General features: G+C 39.8%; 1 protein-coding gene across 1 annotated transcript in view; it reads left to right on the forward strand.

Moving 5' to 3' along the window:
• FHIP1A (FHF complex subunit HOOK interacting protein 1A) overlaps nt 1–20544 on the forward strand; it is a 48958-nt gene that overhangs the window by 22806 nt on the left and 5608 nt on the right. The window contains exons 5-10 of the mRNA XM_063135595.1: nt 3064–3231; nt 7754–7833; nt 9476–9663; nt 13256–14302; nt 17365–17543; nt 18178–18316. Coding sequence (XP_062991665.1) covers nt 3064–3231; nt 7754–7833; nt 9476–9663; nt 13256–14302; nt 17365–17543; nt 18178–18316 — 1801 coding nt within the window. The remainder of the gene's footprint in view (nt 1–3063; nt 3232–7753; nt 7834–9475; nt 9664–13255; nt 14303–17364; nt 17544–18177; nt 18317–20544) is intronic.

Raw genomic sequence — 20544 nt, forward strand, 5'->3', positions numbered from 1 at the left:
TAGGGGATGAACACATTTAGTATATAACTCTGAGGAAGAGTATGATGATCAGGTTTCTTTTTTTCTTAGTTAGGTGTGTCTTGTTCTTTATTTTGAACTTAAGACAAGAGGGAGAAAATTGCACTTACAATGAAAAGGGCAACCATGGAACTGTCTCATTTTGTCATTGGCCCAACACATGAAGCGGGGTGCACCCTTGATTTGGTCTTTGCTCCAAGCTATGAAATGAGTAGTTTGAAAATTGGCAGTGGATGGGGTTCTAAATAGTCAGACCATTTCCTGGTGAGATTTGACCTCTCAGCATTACTTCCCTCCTGGAGAGGTGGGAGACCCATTTGGATGGTCCGCCACAGGAGACTGATGGAATCCAACGGATATTTGAACATTCTTGGAGATATTCCAGTGGAGAGAGCTGTGATCCAGCAGAGGCCCTAGTCTCACTGTAGAACAGTGAGATGCAGAGGGCCATTGACTCAATTGCATGTGAATGTCCCCTCTGGTGCTGTAGAGCCTGTTCTTCTCCTTGGTACACTGGGGAGCTATGATCAATGAAACAGATTGGACATTGGCTAGTGCACAAATGCCGTAAAACTCAAAGTGAAGATAACCGAGCACGCTCTAGAGCACACAATTGTGCCTATTGTGCAGCAGTGCAGGCAGCAAAGAAGGCTTAGTTTGCTTCCTCCATTGTGTCCTTGAGTTGCTGTCCAGCGGAGCTCTTTTGGTTGGTTTGGGAGCTGTGGGTGAGTGGTTCCTGAGTCCGGGAGTTAGGCTCATTGTCTGTTCTGAATGGGTTTGCACACTCTCTGAAAGATCAGCTTGATGGTCTGAGGGTACTCTTAGACCCATCACTGTTGCTGGAAGCCCAAGTGGTTGTGGTGGCTCAGCACCTACAGTTCAGCACCTACAGTCTCCTCCTGGACAGGGATAGCTTGGCCACAATGGTACAGGCTCCAGTAACCTCAAGACTGGATTACTGCAATGCCCTTTATGTGGGGCTGTGCTAGTGCAGAATGCAACAGCTTGGTTGTTGTCAGGAGCTGCCCCTTTCCCCAAGCAATTCATTTGCTGAGGGAACTGTACTGGCTGCCTATTCACTACCAGACCAGGTTCAAAGTTTTGGTACTAATGTATAAAGCTCTAAACAGCTTGGGAACAGGATAACTGAGAGAGCGCCTTCTCCCTTATTAACCTGCCCAGTCACTGAAGTCATCAGAGGGAATGCTCCTGATGGTTCCACATGGACGTATGGACCAATTGAAGTCCACCCAGAGAAGAACCTTCAGTATGTTGGCCCCTTAACTATGGAAGTCCCTGCCTTTGGAGGTCAGGCTGATACCAACATTGTTTTGCTTTTGGTGCCTCCTGAAAAAATCTTTATTTCAGGATGCCTTCCTTGACTGAAGAACTCTGGTTTTTACTAGTATTGTTTTTTTTTTAAATAGCATTTTTAAAATTTGGTGTTTTATTCATTTATCTTTTAATTATCTTTTTTTTTGTTCACCCCTCTAGAATCTGTTTGAGATGTAGAACAGTATATAAATGTTGCAAATAAGAAAGAACGAAATATATTTATGTTGCAGTTGTGGTAGCTAACTCCTAAAATGGCAGTATAAGTTTTTGCAATGTATGAATGCTGAAGTGTACTTAGCTGCCTTTTGATATGTAAATATGAACAGAAGTATAAAGTATTAAGAAGCCATTTCATTTAGTTGAAAGTTATTATGTTACCAGCCAAGAAAGATGTATGCTTTTGATTACAATCTTAAAAATGCTTAATAAAAAAGTGTGACGAGATATTCCCTCATATGTAGCTAATGTGCTGCATGAAAAGACTCAAGAGATTTTAAAAATAATTTACAGCATTTTATGCAAATTTCACCCATTGGAGTGCTTTCCAAATCCTCTTAGCTCTTAAGTGACAGCTTGAAGTCTTTTCCTTAAGAAAAAAAAATTAAATACCTCTCCTCATTTATCCAGTGAAGAATAGTAAACAAAAGATGGTTAATGCTCCTTTTCATATAGGCAGACCCATCTGCATTTGTATTTGTACTTTCTAGCTTATTAAGCTCACTTGTAACTTTTTTTTTAAATGCTGACTTTGCACCCTTGGTGAATGACACAAAAGATGGTTCCAGAATATCAGACCTTTTCTGATCAATGTGCTTTAAAAGATTGCATTAGCAAAGTAACATGCATTACTTCTTATTATAAAAGCAAATATCCACCAGGTGAGGCTGAGGTGTAAGTGGAAATGTACTCCTAGTGTATATATTCCTTTCTAGTGGTATTTACCTCTGGACACATTTGTTTTACTTTTGGGAGTACTGATGTCTACAAGCCAGTTGTGCTGGTATGCTTTTTCAGCGCTGCTAGCTACTTCCTATAGATAAGTCTGCAGCTAGCTAAAGTTGATAGCTGTAGTTACTTCCTGGCCTAGTAATCAGGTTGTAAAATATAGTCCCACAATCCAGTGACAGCATGCTGGAAGGAAAGCTTAAGCGTTCTTGTGGTAAGTTGTACTTGTGGAACTTTGCTTTCCATACCACAAGAATTGGGTTTTCTGCATGGTTTATTTATTTACTTGCTGACATACACACTGAGCTGGAACCCATATGTTTACGAGAATTTGTTCCAGTTGGTGAGAAATGTGTGGCAATTTAGAGGCAGGAAAGGTAAAGAGAAAATATAAGGTAGCAGAAGGATATTATAAATCCTATATCTGTTGTCGATACTTTCTGTGAATACCAAACTGCAGACCTTTGGTATTTAATGAATAGTAGCTTCAAGACAAGAGTCAAATACTGGAATTATTTTGGGAATGGGTTAGTTATTTACTGTACATCCTTCTCTTCCCAGCATGGCAATGAGACTTTTGCACTTTAATTAACTAATCAAAATACTCAAATCAGCACACAATCATTTTTTTTTAAGTAGATCTAGCAAGCATTTTTTGTTTAGAAATTATGGTTATTATATATGCATCCTATTTTAGCATCATTATGGAGGCTGTGTACCCTGTATAATCAGAGCAAGGTTGATATGGTCTGTAATCATTTTCAGGTGACTGTGGAGGAAGTAATGACTACAACTGCATATTTGGATCTCTTCTTGCGGAGTGTTTCAGAGCCAGCTTTACTCAAGATCTTCCTCCGGTTCATCCTGCTGCATCGCCATGAGAATGTACACATCTTGGACACTCTCACAAGTCGCATAAACACTCCATTTCGGGTGAGAATAGAGGAACAGAAAATCGGCCATCTTTTAGTATGTGGAATTGTTTGGGACAAATGTGTTGTTCATATTTTTTTCCATTTTAAGATGGGTCTATTTCATTTCTGAGTCCAGCTTCTCTTTTATATGCTTTTATGGTGAAACCATAAAGTGTCTAAAATTTATAAAATATTTAGTGTCTAAACACAAGTCCCTGCCTTCATGCTTACAATTTTTTAGACTCAATACAGAAGGAGAAAACAGGTGGGAAGAGAAAAATAAGGAAATTTGAGTATCCCAACTGTTGCAGTGACTGCTTGGAGTGGCCATGAAAGGAGACGGTTATGATAGTGCAGGCGCCAAAGTGGCATTTATTTTAGATGGAGTGATTCTGCTACAGATGTTGAAAGTCTTTTGCAGAATATGTTGGATGCATCTTTCATGTAGCCTGATTCCTTGGATGGTGCATTCAAAGAAATCAAGTAGCTTACACTTCTGGTTGCTGTCATCTGCTGTGTTAGGGCTCTTCCAGTGTCCACCCTAGTGACTGACCAATATCTGACTGCAGCAGTGTCACAGAAGATGCATGCACTTCTGACAATCTAGAGGTTTCTTTTCTCCGTGAACACTGTGACCTGGTTCGCATGACATAACAGCCCATTGTGGGTTAATTTACCCATGGAGGCTAGTGCGTCATGCTGAGCACTCATAGGTGCTACTTTTGCATGGTGCCTGGCTTGCAATGGCTTGTCATGTGAATGCAGGTGGAGAAGGTGTTTGAGGGTTAGAATTTGTTTTGAATTTCTGTTTATTTTTTAATTATACTTCTATCTTACTCTTTCTTTTAGAACTCAGAATTGCTGTATTCCCAACAGTCTCCTGTTCAGATTCTGGTTTTGGAACAGGTTGCCACTTCCTTTCAGAATGCATCCTTGTTATTTAATGCATTCAGCCAAATCATGTTATTATATTCTGCAACCATGAGGACTAGAAACATATTTTCAATTAATAAATGTTGAGATTTTTAGAACTCCGAAGTCTCAGCCATCTAATCACAACATTGTCCAAACAAATCAGAAAACTGATATTAGTATTTTTATTATGCTTGACCGTAGTGCTGGCCGTGCCATTTTGTATAACTTCTCAGATAATCAATTTGCGTTTATTTTATTCAATTATTTATTTTAATTTTATATCCTATCCTTTTGTCTAAATTGAGTTCTCCAGTTTAGCTCACTGCATTAAAACAGCCATAGAAATACAATAAAATTTAATTGTATAAACAAAACAATAAAACCATTAATGTAAACAACAGTAAAACTGACGAGTCAGCAGTAAAATCAGCCCTACAGCAGCATAAAGCTGAATTGCAGTTTGAAGTGTTTTTCTTTATGCGGCAGGGTCTTGCTATTTACTGTGTTATCTGTACAGCACCATGTACATTGATGGTGCTATATAAATAAATAAATAAATAATAATAATAATAATAGCCTTGTTGTTGTTGTTGTTGTTGTTGTTATGTGTGTGTTATGTAATCAACAGCAGAAGTGGCATGTTTTAGAAGGGGAGTTTTATAATATTTAATGGTATATACTTGCCAAATAATACCCCCCCCCCAAATATATTACTAACATGGGCCCTAGCAAGATTTCACCTTTTCACTGTGTCTCAGTTTAGAGCAATGGAATGAAGTGGTCTTCACAGCATTCTTGCTTCGGTATAATGATGTTGATCTATATGATGATAGTAGTAATAATGTTGTCCGCTTGATGAGCATTAAAGTATCTCTCTGGTATTGAACAGGCTGCCAAGGACCCCTTCTGAAAATATTTGTTGTGTATTAATTATGTCACAGAAATAGTTAATATACTAGCAGCTTCCCTTTGCAAGCAGTTTAATCTTGCGCCGAAATGAGAACACCTGCTTCAGTCTGCATTTAGCAAGCTCCCCTCCTGAGCCCCTCTTTGGCTCACACTTGCTTCCTATTAAAGGATGCAGGAGGCGCTCCGGCATATGACAACTGCAGAGTACCATATGGGTAGAAGTGCTGGACAGTCAGTTTGTGCATTAAATTAGTGTCTTAAGGCTGACATCTTGGGCCAAATAAATATTTTCAAGTAGGGAGTGCATGCAGCACATATACTTGCTGCTGTGACTCCAGCTCCAAAACATATTAACTGTGAAACAGCCTCAGTAGCTAGCAACTTGCCAATGAGGTCTCTGCTGAACCATGATTATTTGTTCCATTGACAGAGGGGGCGGGTATTGTGAAGAATTCACCAGCCACAAGCAACTCAGCTCCACCAAAATGCATCAGTGATGCTAAATGAGTTCTTTGCTGTGCAACTTAGTGAAGTATAAAAATGAGCAACACAGCTTCCAGCATGTTACCATAGCATAAAATCCCCACACATTATTATTACAGAAAGATTTTCTAATAATTGTTAGGATTAAATGTACAAGCACTCTTACCCACTTGAACAAGTATATACAATATTTTTCCTTTTGTCTCATGAACAAATTAAGACGATCTCTCTCTCTCTCTCTCTCTCTCTCTCTCTCTCTCTCTCTCTCTCTCATTTCATATTTCTTGTTTGTTAAAATAAATGTCTCCCCCTCCCCACTCCTTAATTTACCATTCCTCTGTAGGATCATAATTTTGATCAATATATTTTCCACATTCTTCAACTGATGGCAATGCTAGAGCAAGAACCAATACAATATCCAATGCAAAAGCGAGCTTAAGAGTTCCGTTCACAGAATCTCATTTAGTGTTAATTGCCTCGAGTGCCAATTTTTCTATCAGTTTTAATTTGTTAATGATCCAATACATTTTAGCTGTGTAAATTATTTATGTTTATATTGTTTTGATTTTATCTGAATTCTGCTCTGAGATCCTGGTGATAATAGGGCAGGATGCAAATGTTTTAATAAATACATAATTTTTTTGGTAGAAATAGGGGGTACAAATAAAATAAATAATTGTACATCAGGATTCTCCAACCTGGAGCCCTCCATATGTTTTGGACTACAACTCCCAGCATTCCTGACCATTGGCCATGCTGGCTGGGGTTGATGGGAATTGAAATTCAAAATATCTGGAGGACACCAGTGGGGAAGGCTGTCTTGCAGAATGAGTTTTCATTTAGTGCCACCTTGTGTTCCTAGCCAGTAAGGTGGGCCTTCTGTAACTGCCACAAGCTCTTCTTTCTCACCACTTCAAGGGATGGACTTGTATATAGTTTTGACTGCTGCATTGTCCAAAGTGCTGATCAGCCTTCACTTATTCAAGTAGAATAGGTAGCTGTCTAATCAGGGATTTGTGGTTCTAGTATGCAGAAATAGGAATGGGTGGGTGGGGAAGGAGAACATCTAGAGATCTTGTAACAGCCAGGAAGAGGGAACCCCTTGGCACTACGGTGCTTGAGGATGGGAGCTCAAACATTTCCATGCCCATCTGATTAGAAAAACACACACTGATGCAAGTAGGGAAGCTTGAGCTGTTCTCCCTTGACTTAAGGAAGCCCCAAATACAACAGGTTTTTAGTGGGAATATGTAAATTGAACCATGAATTGAGCCATGAAAGTCATCCATGTGATTGTACCACCTCTGAATGCCCATGAGTTGCGAATAGCTTTCTCCCTACTCCTGTTTTCTACGTTTAGTGCAATTTTGACTTTTTTAAATTGTCAGCCAAGCAATGCACCATTTGCACTGTGCTCTCTAAAAATTTAGTTCTCTCCAAGTCCATAGCAAAGGTATTTATTTCAACACGAGCCAAACTCCCCCTTCAATGAAACACAATGGGTTTCACAGTAGATCTTCTCAATATTTCATATTGATTGTATTGTAAATTACAGATACCATTCAACTTTTGTAACTGAACTAGTCTTAAGATTCTTCAGAAGATGCTGTCTAGTTGAAGTGAAATATGCCTCTCCCTCAAAAGGCGTAGAAACACAATCTGTCTCCCATTTCTAAGCTGCCATATTTAATCACTGTAAAAAATGTCATGGTACTAGATTGGAGGTTTCTCTGCATTTGTCAGAAACCGAACCATTTTCTTCAAATGCCTTCAGTTGGATTAGCTGTCCCAGACACATAGCAGAATACCATTCCTACAGAATTTGACTTGTATATAAATAATGAATCTGTCCAAAAGGGTGGGGGATCCTTATATAAATGCTTGAGAGTTTGGAGTTAATTAAATTTCAGTTCCCTTTTTAAAATAAAAAAAAAATCTTATTTGACTAAGTGGCAAGCTTTTTCTTTTTCTTGCTCTTTAGAAACATTTCTGTATAGATGCCAGTGTACATCTACATTTATATCAGTCTTTATGCTTACCTTTAGGAATGCTAACCAAATTCATACCTTTAGGCATGCTAACCAAATTAGATGCATGTTTTACTACAAGTTGCACCTAATCTCTCTCAAAGATAGCAGAATTCAGGCTGTGTGTTACTCTGTAATGCAAAGTGATTTTGTATCTCGGGAAAGGATGGAAAGTTACAGATTCTGACTGTGCTTATCACTTCCCAGCTCTGTGTGGTGTCCTTGGCATTGTTCAGAACACTTATCAGCTTGCATTGTGAAGATGTGATGTTACAGCTAGTTTTAAGGTAAAAACCATCTGTTTCTCTCTCTCTCTCTCTCTCTCTCTCTCTCCTGGTACTGCAGTGCAATCTCCTCATTGATGATTAGTATCTTATGCCTGCTGCATACATGTTGTCTTCTCCACACTGTGCATGGGGGACAAAAACATATCTGTGCAGTGCCTTGGGTGAAGATCACATCCCTGTCTATTTCAGTACACACATCTGGAAAACCCGCTGTCAATCTTAGATGTCTAGTGACAAGAAAGAAAAAGAAAGAATGAAAGTGGAATGTGTTTAAAAATCACAAACCACTTAGGATGAAAGTAGGCTTCTCACAAATTTAGCAGTGAAGGAATTTGCATTCATTCAGACTAAATTAACAGGCTCTTCTGCATACAGAGTGATGTGTCTTGTTCCTAAAAAAAAGGTGGAAAGGAAAGCTAGGAATATATTTCTTGACTCTCAACTTCATGTTCCATGGTTTAAAGGTTTGAAATATCCCACCCCCTCCACCATATATCATTTTGATAGCTAACCTATAGTGATAAAACTGTTTTCAAGCTCATGACTTTAAACACCTTCTGCTTCTGTACTCATACATTTTCCAACTACTTACCAGATGTTATTTTATTACTGGAATAGGGTTCCTCGACTGTGACTTTTTAAAGAAATAGCTTAGTTGAGCATCCTGTCTTAAGCATTGTTTCCTTATGACTCATCTTTATCCGTTTCCCCCCCCCCCCAATCATTAACAAGCTTTATTTCTCTTTTAAATGAGGGAGGCTGGTAACTTAGCAGCGTTCAAAACAATAGCATAAAGGCTGAGTCAGTCAGTCTTTTTTTGTAATTTGGTGATTTGGGTGGAGTCTGTAACTAAATAATAATGCACATGTTTGCAGGCAGAAGGCTTCCTGGTTAATGGCATATCCTGGAAGGTGATGGGAAGAACTTGCCTGAAACACTGAAGGGATGGTGATAGTGTACATGAACAATAGGGAACTTATTCAGCTGGAGGGCTGCGTTCATTCCTGACTAACTTTTGGGCAGGGGAGAGCGTGCCATGGGTGGGCAGGAACAAATTTGAAAGTGTTTAGGGCCTCCTCCCATCCCTCTCTCTCTCTCACATGCGCGTATACACACACACACACACACACACACACACACACACTTATATATATATATATACACCCACACCCAGAATTCTCCCAAGCTTTCTTCCATCTCAGCAGCCTAATTCAGAAGGGGATTTTTTTTAATTTATTTTTTGCTTTTGCTGGTCTTAAACATTTGAGAGTCAAAAACTTCTGGTGATCTATTCCAAATCTACCAATAGATCTCAATCTACCTTCTTCTCTCCTCTGTGTTAGAGAACATCACTCTCTGAGCCTGTTCAGACAGCACACTAAGCCATGGTTAGGCTGCTAACGCTTTTACATCAAATGGTTAGTGAGCGTTTTTAAACCGTGATTATGTAGCCATCATGGTTAGGAACGGTCACACGACATACTAAGTCATGGTTCACATGGCACGCTAAGCCATAATGTTTAGCTCAAAGTGCTTTACCACCGTGGCTTAACGTGTCATCTGAACAGGGTCTAACTCCTCTGTCTGTCTGTCTTGTAAAGGTGTAATTGTAATTTGTTAACAAAAGGCTCTGTTGTTCTAGGTACTTGATACCCTGTAATCACATCATGTTCAGCCAAAGATGGGCCGTGAGGGAACGAGACTGGTACTCTGTTTCTGCTGCTAGACTGCTTGCCTTGACTCCAGTCTGCTGTTCTAGTGGGATTACTCTGACTTTTGAAAGGCAAGAAAAAGATTATATCCTATGGAGAAAGAACATACATGGGGCAGGTAAATATTTCACCTGTTTTCTGAAAGGTCAAGCCTTGTGTTAATTTTTTTTCTCTTTCCTCATTGTATATTCAGGCAATGTGCAGTCGAAGTTGTGAGCTTATGATTGCAATCAAGTTTCTTGATTTCTCTCATGTGTAATGTTTGGCTAGGTTCATATTCTACCTAGAGGTAGGTGAAAACACTTCCTTACCATGTTAGTCTTAATATCAACTAGGCCCAGGATTTCTAGGTCCTGATCTTGTGCTCTCTCCTCAGCCTAAACTGTCTTTCATCAAACTAATGAGGTTTTGTGAAAAATGAGTTTACTCATATACAGCACGTGGATTAAAATGCTGAGTACTGTTACCACTATTTCATGCGCATAGAATGCTAAGAGTCTGTCAGGGACTGCATAGAACATAGAATTTACATGGAGTTGGATCCAAAGACCCAGGTGCAGAAGGAAAATGGTTGTGTAAATGCATACACAACAGCTTGTGCAAGGCTTTGCACAGTACTTTGCATAATTGTTGTAATAGATTATGTGGAGGTTTCAGTGTTTCTGCATACATAACCGCTTTGTGTGATTTCTGATGCAAGCAGAAATAATCTTTTAATTTCACCTTTGTAGCACATTGCTCTAGGGCATGGTGCAAAACAGCAGTTTTGTAAGAGAAAGACAACTTTTGATCCAATACATGGTGCTTGTGAAAGGAGCTTACACATAAGATAGTGTTAGTATATTATTTAAGTATTGCTGATGTTTGCTTGACTCCCTGTGTTCAAGAAAAAGGTTCCCCAGTCAAGACATGATAGCACTCTTCAAATACTTAAAAGGTTGTCACACAGAGGAGGACCAGGATCTCTTCTCGATCCTCCCAGAGTGCAGGACATGGAATAACGGGCTCAAGTTAAAGGAAGCCAGATTCCGGCTGGACATCAGGAAAAACTTCCTGACTGTTAGAGCAGTGCGACGGTGGAATCAGTTACCTAGGGAGGTTGTGGGCTCTCCCACACTAGAGGCATTCAAGAGGCAGCTGGACAACCATCTGTCAGGGATGCTTTAGGGTGGATTCCTGCATTGAGCAGGGGGTTGGACTAGATGGCCTTGTAGGCCCCTTCCAATTCTGCTATTCTATGATACTAGCTGTAGATAGTAACCATTAAGGAGTGTGCTAATAACTAACAGAATGATAAGTAGTCCATATTTCTTTTGGGTCCTTCATGAATATATGTAATGTTCATTCACTGTGGATCTCCTTACAAGTAGTAAGAATTATTTATTGGTGATTGATTGATTGCAAGTATTTATTCAGCCTTTCAGGATAAAATCCTACCAAGGCAGCTTACAAGTAATACAACAATGAATTCATAAAAACCATTACAAAATAACATTATAAATCTGTTTCACAGAGCAGTTGGTAGTCATAGACCTGTGGAGGGTGGGGACAGTCCAGCTGGAGCGGGGGCCTGAGGTGATTTTTGCCTGCTGACCACCCTGTCTGCCTTCCTCTCTCTGCTTCTGGGATGCTTCTCTCAGGACAGTAGGTGGTAATTGAAAAGATTTGTTCCAAGAATGGTTGTGTATGTGCATGAACATGTGAGCCATTTGCAAGCAGAAAAATGTGAAAACTCTTATTTCTGAACAGTGCCTTTTCGTTATGGGAGAGAGTAGATGAAGAGAGATTAAGGCGGTCACAAGTGGTCCGTTGCATCACCAGTGGGTTTCATATGGAAAACCCAAATTCAGCTTCATGCTTTGTCATGCACTTCTCTAGATAGAGCTGGGCAACTGGTTTTCTTTCACCTTAACCTGCCTCTCAGCGGTTGTTGTCACAGTATTATTAGTGTTTTATAATTTATTAAATTTATACCCTGCTTCCCACTGCAAATAAAAGTCTCAAAGCAACTTACGCAAGTTCAGAAATCCACAATTAATATAACTCAAAAAAGCAAAATCAGTAGAAGCCACAATGAGCACAATAATACAAATAAAAATGAACCCCATATATCATAACTTAAAAACAATTTAATATGAAAAGTGTACATCCACAAAAACATGCTCTCTCCCCCCCCCCCCCCCCCGCCTATGATGAACACAACAGAAGCAGCCCAGAACAATTGGGCCATAAGTAGTGTCGAAATGCCTGGGAAAATAAGTACATCTTGAGATAGGAAATGAAATCCAAATAAAGAGGAAATGAAATCTAAATAAGTTCAGACTCATCAAAAGCGCAGCCTATGGAAAGAAATGTCATCCATGCAAACTAATAAAACTTGAGCCAATTGCCCAAAACTTTTGTATTTTTCTACAAGGGCATCATAAATATCTCAGGACATCTTGGTCATAGGTCAGCTGAACAAATTTATTGGGAATTTTGTGGAAATTGCCTTCCTAGTGACCAATGACATGATCTTTAACTCCTCATTGTTTCTGTGTTTATGGCTGACAAATCAGTCAGATGGAGGAAGCAGAGCAATACTAATGAAAAAATGCACATTTTATGGTGAAAAACATTTCATTCTTCTTGTTGTTCAAGGCAAACTACTGCATTAAAATGCTACGGAGACATCCATAAAAATAAAGGACACTCTGTAGTACAAAGAAGCATATGACATTTTATCAGATTCAGGCTTCCCCCACATTTCTTTGTTAGGCTTTGTCTATTCCCCACAAAACAAACATATGTTTCAATCAGTTGGCCATTTTGTTGCTCTGCATTGTTTATTTGATTCTCAACAAGAAAAGGTGAGCCTCCTTGAGTCACTAAACTTCAGTAGGATCAAAAATTTCAAGAGCATTTTCTTAAACTTACAATAGAAGGAACTGAAGTAGGAATTCATTCAGTAGTAGTATGGAACAGAGTTCATTGAACCAATTGTGGTAGGTTGATCTTGATTTTGAAGGGGCTTGTTAGATTAATCTTCTTTCTGGGCCAATGGAGAAGCACAGAAACTGATGTAGAACTCTAGCAATGCATTGGTAAGGCTCTCCTCCCTCTATACTGCATCATATGGAATATACTAGCCTAAAGGAGCTACAGATACAAATATATATTTGCGTCAGATAGTATTGTCAAATTAAAGTGTATGAGTGTGGGAGAAGATGCTTCATTTTGTGAGGGATAGGATATGGTGTTTGTCTGTTTTTGCAAAGGCAACACAGATCACTGTTTACGTCATTGCAAATTGTTAACCCATAGGAATTGTGAGAGCCCTTGGATTAATCTATAGAAAAGCACTTCAATTTATGAACTGATATGAAAAATGAAATTTTTTTGACTGTGTAAATATGTACAAAGAAGCAGCAGGTGTAAATAAATGTCAGATCTCTCATAACAGTAGAAAACTGGAAGTGCCAAGCTATATTTACATTAGCAAATAGGGTTGTCTAGCCTATATTTGTCTTCCTTCTTTGGCTTAATTCAAATGGTCAAGTATCTCTACATAACTATATCTCTTGTTGAATGGTACTATATATTAATGTGATTCACATCTATGATAACTTTGTAAGCAAGCTATTCAATTAAAAGCATATTCATGTCTTTGAATAAATGTTTGTATTACTCTTGAATACCCTAACTGTGACTGTTCTGCCCCTCCATTTCAGATTCCCTTGAAGAGTCCTCCCGCAGTGGTGTTGCAGACTCCACCTGTATTGTGGAATATGGGAAAACCGTTGATATCAGTTACCTACAGTACCTTTGGGATGCTCAAACTCTCATACTCCACTGCATGAAAGATTGCCGGGTTTGGTCTGCTCCATATGATGGTGAAAAACCTGATCCACATACTTTTATCCAAACACTGGCTGAGGAAGATGGTAAAAATCTAGACCAGCCCATTTTCCGACTCCAGTACCGAACCCCTAGTAACCCCTGTAGTTCCTCTCGGATGACTTCGTTGGGGGAAAAGATGGAGCTGGAGTGGGATGACAGCTATGATACTGGGATTTCTCCTGGATCTGAAATGGGCTCTCCCCAGCACGATGATTTAAGGAGTGTAGACACGCAACCTCCTGCAAAGCCTCCAAAGCACATTCAGGAAATGAAGAAAAATGCAATCATGTTGATCAAAGGGTCCTACATAGAGGAATCGGACTTTCAGGATGATGTTATGGTTTACAGATTATGTGCCGAAAAGGATGTGCAGGAAGCAGAGAGCCTAAAGGAGGAAGCTTTAATGTCAGAATCTCAAAATACAGATAATCCAAACGTTCTTCCTACCAATGGTCCCCTTAAAGGCTCACAATCAGATTCAAATTTAGAGGAGTGCAATGGGAAGAATTCAGACTTGACCCAACACACAACAGCCGAAATCCACGAGACTAGTGTCGAATCAACCGCGCAACATGACTTGGAATTGAAGTTGTCTTGCCCAGAAGCAGATCACAATGATAACATGAAGTTGCTAAGTCCAGAGAGTGAGGATTTTATTTCTCAATGTGATAACATCATTAAAGAATTGGATTCTAACTCTACAGGCTTGGTAGAACTGAAATTGCTAATTCCTGATGCAATCTCTCCAGTGGAAGAGGAAGAGGACTTTGAAAATTTTTCAGCTGATACTCCATCAGCAGAAAGTATGCCTTCACCCTTTGGTCCAAAAGATATATGCTCCAGCAATCCTGCAAGGAATCCGAATATCCCATTTACAGGTGGGATGTTCTAATTAGTTCAGCTAATTAAACTCTTTCAAACCCTTTTAAATAATAATATTCTGGCTGGAGGAAAGAGGCATATGAATAAGAAACAATCTCTTTATTATATTGACGTTGAATCTTGTGGTATGCTTAAGTTTGTGGCTGTGCTCTTGGCTTTGATCTCAGATTTTTCTTGACCATTTCAATAGCTTAAAATTTATATTTCCTGTACAGAAAATCTGCAATAGCAGCATCATTTCAACATATTTTAAGAGAGGGGGTAATAGACCAGGTGTTACTGAAGAGCAGTTACTACAAAAAAGAGATTTGGCAATTGATCTTATTTCTAGTGAGTGAGGCAAAAAAATCCAACCAACCTGTGTACTTATTGTAAAATGGATGTTGCAGTGTCCTATTTTAGCGACTTTTGCTTTTCACTTTTGAGCACTAGATGGCAGCTCTGTTGCCATTATGTCCATCTGCCCCATTTTAAACGCACATTGAGGCACCCTGTTCCCCAAATATGAAATGTCCCAAACAGTGCTGTTATTGTATTTCCTTCCGTTTGATTTCTAGTGTTGCACTTACCCATGGGACTATCGAGCAGGATTATGCAGCAGAGCACACTGAATTTTGGTTTGGAAATAGTGGCTGTGTTACTTGTGTAGCTTTTATAGCTCCTGGATCACTTTTTGTTCTGACTGTCTTAGCTCCTAGTATCCCATGATATGAAGATTCATATTATTATAAAATACAGAAAACAAACAGTAGTTTTAAGAATGGTGGTAGATGGGTTGGAAATACCAAATATGACCAAACTGCCCCCTCCCCACCCCCAATCTGAAACAAATGTCCTGACAATAGAAACATGAGCAGAATTATCCAGATAATATGGCAGGGGATGAAAGATAATATGGCAGGGGATGGATGGTGGGGTGAGAGAAGAGCATGTGAAATATGCTGACAAACTGGGTAAAACAATTGAAAGAGCATGTGGCTATCAGATGTATCAATCTGGTCTAGGAAGAATTTCCCTTCTACTGGTACAGTTGACTGATCAATGCACAAAATAATTAACAAGGAAACTTCACCAATACTTGGATTTCTCTTACGAAAAGACCTTTGTGGTTTTTAAACAATAGCAACTTTGGTAAAACAAAACCTACACAGATCTTTTGGTTGTAGCCAAATTAAAAACACACACCTGATGTTTCAAATGAATATAATATTAATGCATCTTCAACTCTTTCAGTGGCGTCTTACTTCTCACTTTGTTGTAGCAACAGTATTTTTTGTACTGAACATCAAGATTCCAGTCCTGGGATTTATTTATTTATTTATTTACTACTTTTAAACCTCTGTTGGCATGTTAAGCCTTTTGAGAGACTCCGAGTTTGGCAGTAATCTGTACAAATATTTAAATAGGAGTCTCTTTAATTCCCCATTTTCCAACCATCCTGGCTTTTTTTTTTTTGGCAGCATTTGGGAATTCATTGTCATATAAAGTATAGCTATTAAATATATTGTCTAGTTACCCATAATGCCTAGCTGCCAGTCTTATGGGTTTGAGCACAATCACAGTTTAGGGTTTCATTACTCTTTTTCCATAGGATTATAACATTAAATCAAAGTTTCCCTATCAAGGGAGTATACACACAGATTCTTTTTTTCCAGAATACAATGTGGACTCTAATACTTTATGTTTGTTGAAAGAAATAGCGTCCGTTTCTTCTAATAATGTATGCAATACAAGCCCCAACCCATTCATCCACCAACAAGGACACAATCAGCATTTCAGTAATGGGAATGTAATGTGGCAAATAAAACTTTTATTATGAATAGGACCCCAATTAGTTTTATGTCTGTGCCTGCATGGTGACTTTTGTATAACATCATTAATTTTGATCTAATTAGTCTGTGCTACTCCTCTTGCAAAGCTTGTAAACCTCTACTTGTCACCTGAGATTCTTCATCTAACAAGGTGCTTGAAGCTAGCTTAGTGGTGACAGGGCCATTTATTTGTATTGTGGTTGGGTCTTCAGAAGCAACTCATCTGTACAGCAAGAGCTCCTTTCCATCCACAGATGTCTATCCATTTCCAGAAAAGTTTACCATTCTGTAGCCACAGTTACTGCTCTTCCATCCCATCATGTTTTTTTTCTGAAAAGCAAGATGATAAGGAAGATTGATTTATAGGAGCTGATATCCTGGGAGAACTATATATTCTAGAAAAGGGTGCGGGCAATCTTATTATGCTGAACTGGTTCTTAACTCATGACATTGTGCATTGGGCAACAGGGCTATGTTAAACAAGGAATGGTGTGTTTTAATAATCCCATCTCTATGACACTTTTTTTTTGAGAAAAGGTTAATAGGCCTCAGTTGATAGGCCTTCACTTTCCTTCCCTCCCTCCGTCCCACCCTCTGCGCTTCCTGGGCTGGAACGGCACCAGGTCAGGAGGCAGCAGCAAGCCATTGCAAGTGTTAGTGGAATTGAAGGAAGAGAGAGAGGCCTCCCCCTGTCTTTTTCCCTTCTTTGAAGCATGCCGGGATAGGCCACATTAGCCCCTGGGAAATGTAGTTTCCCAAAGGGCTTCTTGATTTAATTTAGTCATTTGGAAACTATATTTCCCAGGGGCAACTGTTGGCATGTGTCAGAGAAGGGAAAGGGGTGGGTGTTCTTCCGTTGGCTTGCTAAAGTCATGGTGCCACTGCAGCATACTAAAGGGGGTTGGGTCGGAGAATTGGTGGGAAAGAAGGGGGATGAGTAGGTGTGTGGGTCGGAGGGGTTTAGGATTTTAAGGCAGGAAATTTAAGGGGGGGTTGTGGTGGCGGGGGGGGAGAAAACTTAGCATGCACTGGGGTGGGGGTATCTCTTGCTAGACTCCAGTTTGCCCTGGTTGTCTTGCCCCCCAGCTAATCAGCACGAAGTCAGCTTGATAAAGTTCAGGGGGTGCTTAGCATGTGATGCCCAACACAGAGCCCTCATCTTGAGCACAAGTGGCTCATAGGGCTGAAAACTGTGCTGTTTAATGCTTGTTCTCCTAACCACGTGTTGTTGTTTTTTAAATCTGCAGGACCATTCATCAGTGTGGTGCTATCAAAACTGGAAAACATGTTGGAAAACTCCTTGCATGTGAATTTGCTGCTCATTGGCATCATTACTCATCTGGCCAGTTACCCTCAACCTCTTCTCCGTTCCTTTCTGCTCAATACCAATATGGTATTTCAGCCTAGTGTTCGGTCCTTATATCAGGTACTTCATTATTGTTTGAGAATAACATTGTTCTAAATATACCATGCCATTATTATTATTCTTTATGCTCTTTGTGTTTATTGTTAATGTAGTGCCATCCGTGTACATGTGGTGCTCTGCAAAGTAACCTAAGCAAAAGGAAAAAAAGAATCTTTGCCCCAAGCAGCTTGCAAACTCATTTTAGACCCAAGACCAGTAAAATAAAATTTAAAAAAATGAATGCAAGCAAATGCAATTTGTTTTATCTTCAGTTTGTTGTTTTCCATTTTCTTTCCTTGCCTATTTTAGGATTAACTCCTTGTGACCTCATTCTGCAGTATTTCCAGGGTTGTTACGAAAAATCTGGAAACCTACCGTGTCTCCGTTGTTTCTAATTAAACCTCATTAGAGTGTGTCAGTTTCAGAAGTCCTTGCTCCTTAAACAGAAGATTTGCAGATATTTTACCTTGAACTTTTTGTTCAGGTGCTGCGGAACGGTGCCTTAAAGTTAATACATTAATAATGTTGTTGTGCAGAGCTTGGCACTGTAACAGTCTTTAATGCGATTTTGAGAGCAAGAGACAGAGTACACAGATAATTCAGTACATAACTGAAATGACAATATGAAGATTTATTGCTGCTATTGTTTTGGCAGGTGCTGGCATCTGTGAAAAACAAAATTGAACAGTTTGCTTCCATTGAAAAGGATTTCCCTGGTCTTCTGGTACAAGCCCAACAGTACTTGCTTTTAAGAGTGGACATGTCGGATATTCCTCTAGAGTCGTTGACCAAAGGCAAGTTCTTAATAAGATCAAATATAAAAATATGTCTTACTAATATTTCCTGTTTTAATAAGATTTTAATAAATGAAGAAGAAACTATGTTTCCATACTACCCAAGCATGTTGTTGATTGCTTTAATAATACGTTAGTCTTAAAATTATTGGGATTAAAACTATTGTAAAACATCCTTCCAATCCTCTTCTTTTTAGTTACAGAAAGACAGAAAATCTTTTGTGTGTGTGTGTGTGTGTAGGGATAGTTGACCCCTAGTCACTTAGCTTGGTGTAGGGTTCAACCCCATTGGACCTGCACATTGCAGAGGGTTGGACTAGATGATCTTTATGGTCCGTTCCAAGTCCACAATTCTGTGATTGTATGACCTGAAAGGTGGATGGGAAAGTAGGATCCTTGAAACCCTGGGCTATCTTCAGACAACTTGAGGAAGGGATATGGTATGATATATCAAGGCTCTTTGCAGAGCTATCCGATGATGCAAATGTGCTCTAGCTAAAAGCCCCTGGCTGCTAACTTTAAGAAATAGGGTGAAGCAACTTTCTCATAACATTTGTTACTTCCTTGTTAGTAAGGGTAAAATTAGCTATCATATTACTTTTGTAGGACCATAAGAAGCTGCCCTATACATAGTTGGATTATTGGTCCAGCTAGCCCACAGTGAGGCAGTGGTATTTGCCATCACTTGCTAGCTGATTCTTTTAACTGGAGATGCTGGGGATTGAACCTGGAACCTTATGCATGCAAAGTATGTGCTCTACCACATAGGTATGTCTCCTCCCCTCCCTCATATCCTGCTATTCCTCCAAGAAGCTCTGGACAGCGTACAGGGAGGATCATGGTTGAATGTAGAACACCTGCTTTGTATGCAGAACAGTCAAGGTCCGATCTCCAGCATCTCCAGGCAGGGCTGGATAAACACCTGCTTGAAACCCTGGAGAGCTGCTGCCAGTCAGTGTCGACAATACTGGGCTAGATTGACCAAGGGTCTGACTCAGTATAAGGATTCCTGGGTTGTTATTACAGCAACCCTCTGAGGTAGAGTAGGTGGAAATAGTAACTTGCTTAAGTTGACCCAATACGTTTCATGGCTTTTAGATCAAATGAGGGACCCTTCGTCCATAATTTCCAGCTCCTCAAGGGAGTAACCATTATGTTTTTTATGTACAGGACTGGCAGGATATATGTGCATGCCTTGCGTTATTTTTAGCCTGACCGTTTGACTGGGAGAGAGGTTGCAAACATTCATTTAGGAAACATTCAGAGTAGGAAAAGGCTCTGCAGTTCACGCATTGTCGTGAGAGATGAGCATGCCCAACATCTCATGAATGCGCCCTCTCAAGTGGCGTGGACTGTGTTAAAAATAAGCCTAGCCATAATCCCTTCAGGGTAAAGGGAAGAGATGTTGGATCCTATCATATGGAACAGCTTCCGCTACTGCAGCTGCTTTTTGGATATATTGCCACCAGTTCTGATGTATTAGCCAGAGTCAAGATTTACTGCAACAACCAGGGCATGAGTAGCGTACTAAAACATAGTGGCTCATTTCAGACATGTTTCTCTATACAGTGGGAAAACTCCACTCAGCGTTTGAGTTATAAGGGGGTACCTCCCACACAGCATGTTCTAACTCCACCGTTGTGTGACTGCGGGCTACTGTGGTGTTGAGTCAAAGGCAATGCGATGTTTGATTGACAGTTCCTCCACCCCCTCTCCTACCCCAGTCCTCCTGATGGTATCCCCTCAGCCATTGCTGGGGAAAAAAACCCAATCCCAGCAGCTGTCCTAGAGGGGCACTCCCTCCTTTCACCACTCTTGCCAGGGAACTCTGTAGCCAGTGGGAAAAGTTAACTCAATGCAACAGAAAACTCCATGGAGCTTTCCACACAACACAACGGTTGTGCAGGAACTCTCCTATGCACAGTGTGGATATTCAGCATGGGGTGTTTTCTAAAAAAAAAAAACCTCCACCATGGGGTGGAGTTTTCCCTCCAGACAACACATTTCTCAACAGTGGTGTAAAAACTCCACCGTGGAGTTCTAAAACCACCATAGATAAACGAGTTGTGTGAACTGAGTCTATGATTGAGGGAAGCACACAAGCACCTTCATGTTCTTCAACTCTCTCCCCAGGCAGCAACTTAAATGCCCTTAACTTAAAAAATGTTTGGGAGTTTTTTGCACAACTATGGTGTATGGGGAAACTCAAAAGAAGTTATCCATGTGCA

The sequence above is a fragment of the Elgaria multicarinata genome, chromosome 10 (assembly GCF_023053635.1).
Source record: "Elgaria multicarinata webbii isolate HBS135686 ecotype San Diego chromosome 10, rElgMul1.1.pri, whole genome shotgun sequence".
NCBI classification, from domain to species: domain Eukaryota; kingdom Metazoa; phylum Chordata; class Lepidosauria; order Squamata; family Anguidae; genus Elgaria; species Elgaria multicarinata.